General features: G+C 38.8%; 1 protein-coding gene across 1 annotated transcript; it reads right to left on the minus strand.

The window, feature by feature from the left end:
- Window positions 1-4,138: 4,138 nt before the first annotated feature.
- LOC103801018 (phosducin-like protein 2) lies at window positions 4,139-8,178 on the minus strand. The gene is given in 6 exon segments (XM_009073414.1): window positions 4,139-4,344; window positions 4,698-4,763; window positions 4,766-4,883; window positions 4,885-4,906; window positions 6,725-6,868; window positions 8,033-8,178. Coding segments are annotated over 6 exon segments (702 nt in total).
- Between the last annotated feature and the right edge of the window lie 4,146 nt (window positions 8,179-12,324).

Genomic DNA, 12,324 nt, shown 5'->3' on the forward strand with positions numbered 1-12,324 from the left:
ACGCGGCCCGCGGCCCCACGCGTGCCCAGGGGTGCTCTCCGGGACCAGCTGTGCCGCCCGAGTTGTTTAGGAGTTCAGAGAACCCAGCCCGGCTGCGGTCGGGAGGTTCTGCTATCGGTGTGAATACACTGGTAAAACTTCGCAGAACAGACGTGACCAGCTCAGCCCTTTTGTCTGTGTAGCAAGGCTTTTAATGGCATTTCATAAATGCCCAGCAATTCCACTAACATACACCTGCTGTGCATGCAGCAGAATATGGCAGCAAGCTGTCTTTTGTAAAATTAAACACTGCTCAGTGGTAATGTTATGTAAATAATGGCAGTCTTCTTTCTCAGTTACAAGGATTTTATTTTTCAGTTGATCACCTGAATAGCAATAGATATAAAAGCATAATTATAAATCATAGAATCAACCGGGTTAGAGGAGAACTCAAAGATCATCAAGTCCAGCTCTACCGTGGTCACTAGACCATGGCACTAAGTGCCACATCCAGTCTCATCTTGAAAACCTCCAGGGATGGTGAATCCACCACCTCCCCGGGCAACACATTCCAATGCCTGATCACTCTCTCTGTAAAAAATCTCTTCCTAATATCCAACCTAAACCTCCCCTGGCAGAGCTTGAGTCTGTGCCCTCTTGTCCTGCTGCTGGTTGCCTGGGAGAAGAGGCCAACCCCCACCTGACTCCAACCTCCTGTCAGGGAGTTGTAGAGGGTGATAAGGTCTCCCCTGAGCCTCCTCTTCTCCAGGCTGAACAACCCCAGCTCCCTCAGCCTCTCCTCTTGTGCATCTATGGTTGAAGTAAGGAACTTACCTGCAAAATCCCATGGATTTTTCTCTATGGGATACTTTCCAGTCAGATCAGTTTCCCTTTTTGGTTCACCTTGTGACCAGTCTTATGCAAAGGTATTGTACGGGCAGAAGCCTCTTTAGCAGTAATGCTGCTAAAGAGCTAACCATGAGCTCAGTTTTTCCACTGGAAGAGTTCTAAAAAGCGTTGGTAAAAACACTTAGTTTTGTGAATGATTCATAATATTCCATTTCTAGCTTTGAATTAAGGAAAATGTGATAAAACCAAAACTAGTAGTATCATTAGTCATACAGAGGATAATGCACCTATGATGAAATGTAATAGAGGTAATAGGGTACATCAAGCAGAAAATGCAAGAATATTTTCAACACAAATACATAATTACCAGAACTAAATATAGCAAAGAAACCAGGAGGCTAAAAATAGCAGCAAGCTGTATCTATCCAATTTCCCAAAGGATCTCTAGCACCCAGTGGTAATTCTGGAGAAAACGTAGAAGTGCTGTACTGTCTCTCCTCACACTTTGCACGTATGGGAGTGTAACACCTACCTACTGCAGTGTTGCAGTAGCAAATTACTCTGACAAGGTCAAAACAGGCAACACAGCAGTGGAGATGACACACATTTGCATTTTCTGCCAAAAGTCATGGCCTAGGCAAGGCCATTTTGTAATGCTACTTCTCTCCTTATTTAAAAGGATCCCAAAGGAATGGGACAGCTTAGAGATAGTGTGGTGGTTTGTGAAACTATTCTCCTCCTAGAAATACTGCTATTCTGCTCTTGTCATCAATGTGAGTTTGCTCTGGTGTGTAACGATAATTTTGTTTCACTCACAAGGGTTATGTGAGAGCCAACATAACTTTCAAACAGTGCTGAATTACGAGCAGCAGGTCTTCAGTGAACTATTGAATGATAGGACTGGATTGGGCTAGAAATGCAGAAATTTCCAGTGCACTTCCATTAACTATAGCTACGTTTCCCACCGAACTGTCAATGCCATCTTGTATGTGAAATACTTCAGAGCCACAGAACAACCATCTGCTCAGTGTTCCTTTTTGATCCTCACTGGCCTATTCAAAAGAGGATCTGTTTCAGGAAGCTGATTTTGAAACTAAGTTTCACATCACTCCAGAACACTAAAATCAGTGGATGTTGGTTTGAAAGCCTTTCAGTATCCACATAATCCTTGTAAGGAGAGGTTGGCCAGCATCCACTCCTAGAGCCTTTTCTTAAAGAGAGTGTAACTGACCCAGAACCAGAACCTTTTGCTTTAAACCTGCAGATTCCCTCAGATGCTTTGTCACATCTGATGGCTGCAATCACGATGGCATGGATGAAGTCAGGGTCACCAGAGGGGAGGTTTGGCTCTTTCCTGTCGTGTTTTGCTACCGACTCGACAACACTGGCACCTGTGTATTGCTCTGAGTTGTGCTCATGTCCCTTGCACCAGCCACTGTAGTGGGAGGGAGGCTCACTGCTTACAGGAGGAGGATGGTAGTCCTCCTTTCCCAGCAGTCAACACTGATACTTGAGGTGACTGTGCAATCATACCCAAAGTCTCTGGTGACCTATTTACATTTAAAACTACTAGCTGACTTTCTAGTTTGAAGTGGCAGATAACAGCAGATAAGCCATTATCTCTGAAATGCATCTACTAGTTAGCTCTTTCAATCTGCAAAATAAAAGTTCCCAGAAGTGGTATCTGCCGGTAGATATCTACCGATATCACAGCTCTATCTGACTGGGTGAAAACAAAAAATTACCTATTAATTTTCTTGTTTTCTTATGTATCTGTGTGCCATGTGCTAAGTGAACTCTTTCTGTCTCATTTGTCTTTCTGCACCCTGATGCTACAAACCATGTCAAATGTATATAACTAAATCTTCATAAGCACATTGGGATTGTTTTTTTGTATGATGAGGCACTGGAAAAATAACAATACTATACAGTTTGAGTCACTACTTATAAATAAAAATGCTGAATCAGGAGCATGGCCTCTTTGCTCATCTAGTCTTGCTTATCTACACTGGTAAGGAAACTATTTTGTTAAAAGATAGACTTATTTTTCTTAGGAAGGAAGAACTGATCCAACTCTCAGTGTTAGAAAATAGTGGGAAGATTATTCTTGAACTCCTATCAGACAAACAGAACTGTTCAAGCCCAAATCCTGATTATTATATCCCTATGCACATCACTGTCTTTTGGTCACCTTTTCCATGGGTACTTCACAGAACAAAGTTCCATTTGATTTCACTGAGAATTAAAGGAGTATCTTGCTCCCATACTGGATAAAAGGAAGAGGAAAGTATGGATTAGAGTCCACCAGGTAACACTCTTCCCATTCCATTCAAGCAGAGCTTGTATGAAACAGAGAATCCAGACTCTCCGTGTCAATGACAGATATCTATACAAATCTAAAAGTAAGTATGGCTTTCATTTGCTACATCAGTTTTCTTCTGCAAGTCAAAACCAAAAATACACGAGCAAAACAAAAGCTTTTTCTTTGGGTTTTTTTTCTGTTTTTAATAGTTTCAGGCTTGCCAAAAGAGTAAAAAACTATGTTTGTGCTAACTTGGGTCAGACCAGGTGATCTGCATTAAAATTTTCTTAAGCAATTGTTCTGCCAGAACAACAGAAATGTTGTTCAACAGCAGGCAACAGAAATGACACAGACAGCAATGAAAAGAATAAGCTTATTTTACTATTGGAGTTTTAGATAATAGAAAAATGAACAATGCAATTATTTATACAGTTAGGTTACCGAGCTCTAATTCAAGCAGCACAAACAGCAAACGCAATAAGCAAGGTAATGCACCATAATAATGACATCACCAATTGCCCTAATACTTTATCATCATCCAGACCTGCAGTCCCTGGGGAGCCCCTGGTTGAAGCAAGAATTTGGAGAGCCTTTCCTGGCAATTGGGAAGTCCTACACAGTGTGTCCACTCGTAGGTGAGGTGTCCAAGGTCACTGCAAGAGGGTCCAGATTTTATAGGCCAAATCAACAAACTAGAAATAACTTGTAGGTTTTTTGTCATTTCATGTGGATAACACCTGGTGGTACTCCCCTCTGACCGACCGAGGCTGGGGCTTGGCCAGAGCCCAGGACATGGGTGATGGAGTTTCCTAAGATATCTTGCAGATGGTGGCATGGCCTTGGAAATACTTTGCAGACAGATATATATATAGCCTGTGCAAAGGTTATCAGTTGTTTAGTCATCTGCTTCAGCATTAAAACAGCTGCATCTATGTTACTATGTAGGTACTTTCAGTGGTTTGGTTAGCTAACACAAAGCACATTGATCACAAGAAGTACAAGATTCATTTATAAGCCAACTCTGGCTTGGGCCTCTTGTCCAAGCCCCATCATTTCAGCAATACATGGTTTCATCACATCACTGGTTCTTGTATTCTTGTCTTCATGAGCAGAAGAACTTTGCACTGTCAGTGGCATCATATTCATAATGTCCTTTTGGATGTTTTCTTCTAAGTTGGTTTCTGTTACCCCAACTGCTGGAGCTTCCGTTTGAGCTCTGTAAAAAGAAGTTACACTTTAGTCTGATAATTGCAATAAATTCTCACTCAAGAGAAAAAGGAATTGACTTTTAATAAAGACCAAGATACATCTCAACAGCAGCAAAAAAGAGTCAACACCACTTTATCTCAGTAAAACATCCAACCGTGAAATTGCAAAATACCTGTGTTTAGGCAATATTATTACCACAGAATTACATACATAATTTTTTTTGCTTTTTATGGACTTCTTGTCACTACAAAGATAATAAAAAACCTTTTCAGCATTTAAGCTGTAGCCTTTAGATCTAATGATTACAAATATCATAAAATTGTCCATAATGTGAATTATATAAAAGTATTTCTCATACTTTCCACTTGAAGGTATATTCCCTCACATTCAGTTACTCCAATGAACCTGCCTTTTATTGCACCAGTTTACATACAGGTATTGTGGGTAAAAATCTGTCATGGCAATTCTGAATGCAGCTGTTTACAATGGCTTTGAGAAATTTGTCTTCTGGAAAATTTCTAGCCAGCAGGTTGAGGTGTTCATTTGACCAGTAAACACATTGGGATATTAGAAAAGAATAAGAAAGTATTGATGGCACTTCTGGTGTAAATGATTTGTAAAATAAAATTATTAAAGCCTTTGGAGAATAAATGTACCTTTTCCTATAGTCTGCTTCTACTTTAATTTGTTATAAGAATGGCACCATAAGTTTTATTTAGCTGCTTCTAAGATCATTGTGATTTAAAGACCTGTCCAAGTGAAAATACATAGGAGGCACAGTCTATGAAATAGGTCAGTAAGGTTACCAGACACTTCAAGCACTGTGCCTCAGTTTCGTTCCTCACTGGGATTTTAATTCTCATTTTGTCCATTTATTGTAGAGTTTAAACAAGACTTTTGAATCTTTAACATACATTTTACTTTATTATTTAGACTAGCTTCCAGCTTAACATTTAATTATGTCTTCATTTCTTTAGGAAAATCTAAGTAATGCCAGGGAAACCTTTGCATACTCTTATTATCTCCATAGACCTGCTCATTACTTTCATAGCTACAATTTGCAATAAAATCACAATATAAATCTCAGAAGAAAACAAAACAAAACAAACCCAAGCCAACAAAAAAACCAGACACAGCAAACCCCCAAAGCAACAGAGCTTTTCTCGTTTCCCCTCCAGCCCATTAACCTTTTAGCAATCAGGATCTTGGTTGTACCTGGCTGAAGTTAAAGCAGCCAATGGACCCTGAAGGCCAAAGCAGGTAAGGCCGTTTCATTATTAGCCATGAGAGACTTCAGGGATACTCATATTTATTCCTAGGGATTTGTGAGTTTTGTCACAGACTCATATTTATGCAATAGTAAATTACAGAATTGCTTCTCCATTATACAAAGCCAATGAAAATCAAGAAAGGCTGCTATTTAAATCTGTACATTTGCTGTAATTTGAAGAAATTAATTTGATTGACCTATTCCTATTGCTCCTGGAAATAGTACTCAATTCCTGACAATGGAGAAGAACCAAAGAAGCTCCTCGCTAATAGGCTTAAAATGAAGGAAAAGAGAAATCTGGTCTGAGTCTAAAAAATTATTAAACATTCCATACTAATTCTCAGTGCTTTCCAAAACATCTAAGAGACTTGCTTTTGAAGAAATTAATTTGATTGACCTATTCCTATTGCTCCTGGAAATAGTACTCAATTCCTGACAATGGAGAAGAACCAAAGAAGCTCCTCGCTAATAGGCTTAAAATGAAGGAAAAGAGAAATCTGGTCTGAGTCTAAAAAATTATTAAACATTCCATACTAATTCTCAGTGCTTTCCAAAACATCTAAGAGACTTGCTAACATATATGGCACTAATCATGGGAGTCCTTTGACATTTCTGCTGGATCCTGTCACAACTTCTGCTACTCTTCGAGAATTTACTGTGAAACTGATAAACTAACAAGTCCCCTGGCTTTCCTTGGTTTGCATAACTGAGACTTTTCCTGATGGGCTTTTGATTTGTTTGAGTCAAAGGGGAAATAAAAGTAGAATAAACCTGTTCTAGCACTCCCACTGAGAAAAGAATCTGCAAACAAACTTCCCCTAAAACATGTAGACATGACTTTCCTAGTGAAATTCAGAGATCTCAGTGAGGTAACATACATGGTGATAAGCATACACAGGGAAAATAAATCTTTCATGTAATTGAACAAAAGTGAAGTGATTAACTCACACAAAGTAAATTAACAAATCAAGGTCAGATGCTCTGTGATGCCATTGGCTCTGAAAATGGCTATTTCATTAGTCTCTTGTATTTAATTTTTCTTCGTATTGCTTTTTAATTATCAGTTCAATTCTCTGTATCGAGGTATTCAACATCTTAAACAAGAATGTAATTATCTTGACTGATAAAAATTAATTATAACCCAAATATCCTCTGGAGCATTTGTAACTTCTTTTACATGCTGCCCTCCACAACTTTCTCTTAGCTGCCCACATTTTTGCCTCCTCTGAAGACATTTCCATTCTTGAAAGTGTTGCCGCCTAATTAAAAAGTAAAAATAAAAATAAGTATCTTTAGACCATTTTAAAAGCATTTTAAAATAACACATGGTGCATATCTCAATTGCTATAAAAATTGTTTGAGTAACCCTTTAGCTCAGGTCTTCTAATGTAATTTTAGGGCTAGAAAGGCTTCTATGCCAATCTTTAGACAATAATATAACATTAAAATACATCTTAATTAATCAGTGTGAAAACTGGGAAACTTGAGTAACAAACGAGTTTCCCAAGCATTTATCATTTGAGACAAAGCAAGAAGAAACTGAAGCAGGTACTAATTGTTTTTGTGATTTTGAAAATGAGGTTAGTTTAAGGAGGAATTGCAGTTCTTACACTAAAATTTGCTAAACAATTTGAAAATATTTCATGAAAACTGAAATGTAAAAACAGCAGATGGCAGTCTTCAACTATAAAAATTCTGGCAAGGTAGAAAAGGAAAATGCCTTACTGAGATTTAAAAGCAGCTATTAATTTTATTAAACTGAGAGCCACTGTAGAAGGGGCTTTTCTAAATATATAAATTCAATAATATATGTACCATGTTATTATACTCTAACAATACATGATAGTTTAGGTTCATAAATTCCATATAATTATGTGAATGATTATCTTCTTGTGAGAATACAGTCCTAGATAAGCAGTGTTAGCACTACAATTATTTTAGCCATTTTAACAACACAAAGGCAGCAAGTACAGGTAGAATCTAGACAGAGGAAATGTTTTGATTGCATTAGCTTTTTTATTTTGTGTAAATCATGTCCCATTTTTCTTAGTTACAGTACAAGGCTCTGCAGGACTCAGCAGAGTACTTTGTAAAATACCTCCAAAATTCTGCTGTGAATGTCCAGTATAGTTAGAACTACTAAGTCTCCATACAAGGTGCCAAAGTTTTCTTGAACCTGCGTTCATAAGCAGACTGACTCTGCATGGTACTGCTAGTAAAATGATCAGTGTACTCCTATTAATAGTTGTCTAGGGTTGTGTCACAGTTATGCCTGAGAACAGTATGTTGTATATCACAGAATTCCAGAGCTGCAGCATGGCTGAGGTTGGAAGGGAGCTCACCTGTCTCAACTCTTCTGCTCCAACAGCATCAGCCTTGAGCAGGGTGTCCAGGGCCACGTCCAGACAGCTTCTAAACATCACCAGGGATGCAGACTCCACAGCCTCTCTGGGTGCCCTGTCACCTTCACAGTAAAAAAGTTCTTCCTGATATTCAGAGAGAACCTCTTGTGTTTCAGTTTGTGCCCAGTGTCATTGGGCACCACTACAACCACCTTGGCTCTGCCCATTTTATACCCTCCCCTCAGATATTTGTATAGACATTGATTAGGTCTCCTCAGAGCCTTCCTTCAATATAAACTTCAAATGAACACTTTCATAAAGAAAGAAATAGGAAAGCCATTAAAATCAATTTTGGATAAAGAAACACAATAGCTGTTTATTCCAGCTTCTTTTTTTATTCAACAAGGCTCTTGTACAGAATTTAACAAGAGTATAATGAAACAGATTCTAATGAAGATCAAATGCAACACATGCCTTAAGGGTTTTCACAAAGGTAAAAATAGTCCTTTGCAATTTAGATGAAAAAATACTTATGAAATCCACAAAGAGAGTCAATAGAACAATGTTATCACTCACAAGGAAGTTAAGTACAGTGGATTTACAAGAAGACTCTTATTTCTGCCTGTTTCTCTGGCATGAGGAAGGAAGCAAGGTTTGGCAGGGTTTGGAGTGGAAAGGAAATGGTAGCAGCTCCTGTCAGTTCCTCCAACACTCCTATTTCATCAGCTCAGCAGACTGCAAGGGTACCAACGTTCACGACAGTGGAGCACTCTGCTTTGCAAATTTCTAGTGCCTTATTGCTCAGCTAAAGATGAGATTTCATATCCAAATAATTTATTCCTTCTGCAAAGCTCCAATATCCAGATTTTGGACTACTCCATTATAAATAGCAACAATATGTGGAAAATCATTCTCTGTAACTTTCTGCCTCTAAGGAGGTGATTATTTCAGCTCCTAGCCAGCTGACTTGATCCACATATAAAAACATAGTTAAAGAATTAAGAATAAGGGGTGTTTTCTCCTTCTTTGATTGAAAAATAATTGATATAATCCTTTGGAAAAAATAAAAAAGAGTAGCTCTATAAATGATCTAATTAATTAGTCACTAATAGGTCTAGAATAGAAAAACCCCAAATGAATATTTCCCTATAGTGTATAATTCCTCAGTGTTTACTTACATAACAATGTCTTACATTCAGTCTTACTGCAAGTTTTTGATCCTTCACAAAAGCACAATTTTGACTTAGGCACAGCCAGGATATCAAAAAAATCCACATAGCTAAAAGTACTCCTCCAAGGTAACCACTGAAGAAACACACGTGATACACATGCAGTTTGGCCTCCACCTAAGTGTTTTTGTGTAAGATTTCCTGCCTTAAGTCAGGATCAGATTTTCCCACTTCACAGAATGGAAATCCTTCTTCATAGCAGGATTATGAAGAATCATGAGGCATCAAAAAAGGTAATAAAAATCATCATCATAACTGAACAAATAACTTCAAAACCACCCAGCCAAAAGGACTACTGAGATGGAATTGGAATGCAGGCAACCTAGAAGATAAGTTCTGACCAGTTTTTGCCGAGAAATATTTTGGCGTCTTGTGTTTTTCTGTAAATCTAGTTCCTACATAAAATATTTCCATAGTATTTTATTTAAATGGTGTATTTTACACTGTTTCTAGTTAGTGCTTGCAACATTCAATAGGATTGTGCAACCAGTTGTACATTGGACATTTTCTAGATGCTGTTACATCTACAAAATGTAAAAGTGAAAAAAAAATTGCATCGAGGATCCAAGATCACAGTAAACATACAGAAACTAATATCTGATAAACCTGAACTCCAGTCTCAAGGAAGATCAGGAGCCAGCAAACCGTTAACAATTCTTTAAGGAATTGAATTAAATCAATATTTAAAACGCTGATGAAATAAATGAAAATATGTGTCGAAGGCTTCAGAAGATATTTGAGGCTAAATGTGCAAAGGAGCCAAGCAGCAGCAAAAATGATGCAACGTAAATTGGGTTTGGAGTATGAAGTGACACCACTGAAACGGCATTACTGTACCAACAGGACACAATCCCAAGTGAAAAACCTTCTCATAACACTCTTCACTGCTGCCAGTGATGATGTTAATTACCACCAGCTGGGGAACCACATGCTGGATAATGTCAATCCTTGTGTGTAAATAGCACTTCTGATAAATTTTATTTGCAGCTCTATTTTCTGGCTAATGATGTGAAATAAATTCTCATTGATGTTTGTAAAATATGCTACCCCTGCAGTTGCCCATCTAACAAATTGGAGCATTTTATCATTCTTACAGGACAGTAATGATTCTGTAAGGGGTTGATTCTTAATGGTTAGAAATGCAGAATTTCCCGATGTATTTGCACAAGAAAATCCACTGACACTGCTTCCCATCTGCCATTTCTCAGGACCCCACAGGTCTGAGAAGGCTCTGCAGGACCAGGGCAGTGCCCCAGCTCTCTCTGCCCTGTGGCACCTTGGCAGGCTTGGCCATGCCAACAGTCCCTCCCCAGCAGCCCAGACCTCCTCTCTGCTTTGCCTTTGCCCTCTCTGGTTGTTCCCATTGCTCTGGCAGGGCCAAACACCTCCCGTCACCACCCACCTGAAATCTCTCCCGTTTCCTTGATGTCTCCAACCCAACTTCCTCATCACCCTCAGCCTCAGCTGCTGCCTCCCATGGACAGCTCAGGGCTCAAGCCACCCCCATGCCCACATGCACAGTGCCCCTTGGGGTGCAAGGGTAGTCCCAGCCATTCAGCCCATTCTGCATGGGTTACTGATGAGAAAACTGATCCTATTTAAAACAATTCCCAGAATCAAAATCCCACCAACAAACAAGCAAAAAACTAATAAAATCCAAAGGAATGAAGTGTCAAATGGAGGCACTCTCAGTCTGGGCTGCTCCAGGCAGTGGTTTGGTGTGGCTGAAGGTGGCCACCCTGCTCCCTGCCCTGGCCATCAGCCACAGGCTGCTCACACACTGCCTGCTGCAATGGGAGCTCTCAGCCACGTGGTGCAAGGCACTTGTGGGAAAAACTCAAAACAAATAACTTAATTTAATACAATACAATATAAAAAGTGTTTTGTGGCAGGCCCCACATTAGTTCTGACCAGAGGTCATATGTAACTGTATCCTCAGTTCACAAATAGCTGTGCCAGTTTGTTGACACAGTGAACTGCAGGGCAAAAACAAGTGGACAAGAGGAGGAAAAGGTCTTCTTATGCTGGCTTTCACCTCTGAGGGCATCATTTTCCTAGCTACCTGCTGAAGTTTTGCTGCTCATCCAAAATTGCAGAATCAGGAGTAGTAATGCTGAGGTCAATTCAAACCATGACCAGCCAATACAATGTTAAAAACTGCTTCTACACTGAATGATTTGAGTTGGAGGGGACCATAAAGATCATCTAGTTCTGAATGATTACTTACTTTCAACATAATTACAACCTCAACGTCATATTTTAGCACAACTCTGGTGTGAAACTCTGATTGAGAAGCTGGGAAGATTGTGAAGATAACTTGTGCTTCTGAGTAGAGTTTCTTTAAGTCTTCACTGAAAGCAGTTGAGTTTTCAAGTGAATCCTAATCCCAATTGCAATTAAGTCTTCTCCTGAATGAGAACCATAGTGCGTCTGTGTTCTTAATAGCTAAAAAAAATGATGTCATTATATTTCAATTGAATTAAAGGCTAGGTATTTCTGCAAAACATCTAACTTGAACACGTTCCTTTTCTTAAGGGAATAGGGATTCTCATCTATTTTTTTTTCAGCCAGTGAAACACTATTAACCTTAAGGCTTATTAGGGATTGCAAAACTTCATCAATATTGTTCCATAGATCACCTGCAGAGCATTTAGCTTGACACTTCAGACTGCCACAAGTCCACAGGCTACAGCAAAGGAAGTACAGGGGTAGAGAACATCTTGAATACCAAACCAACCTTTGTTTGGTCTGCTTAGATAAGTGGTGATTTTAAAGACTGCACAAATCACTTACAATATATTCTGGAAAAAATGCAATAGTCTATATTGCAAACATTCTCATTAAAACAACTCTCTAGCTAAGTGCCTTTATTTAGAAGGGAAAATTAATTTACACAACTGTCTTGTTAGAGGCAATGTCTCCTGCATGCACATGCTGACCTTTTTATAGTTGAATTACACCCAGTTGTAAACATCATAACACTAGGAAACAAATAATTTTAATATGCTTTTAATATAATCAAGAAAGTAAAGAAACTTTGGAATCCTTAACAGAATCTAGTTTAAGAACATTTACATTCAAGTGATTTTTAATTGTACATCAGTAACGAATTTTTGTTTTTGTAAAGAAAACAGTATGTCCATG

This window comes from Acanthisitta chloris, unplaced genomic scaffold (assembly GCF_000695815.1).
Source record: "Acanthisitta chloris isolate BGI_N310 unplaced genomic scaffold, ASM69581v1 scaffold4914, whole genome shotgun sequence".
Taxonomy (NCBI): domain Eukaryota; kingdom Metazoa; phylum Chordata; class Aves; order Passeriformes; family Acanthisittidae; genus Acanthisitta; species Acanthisitta chloris.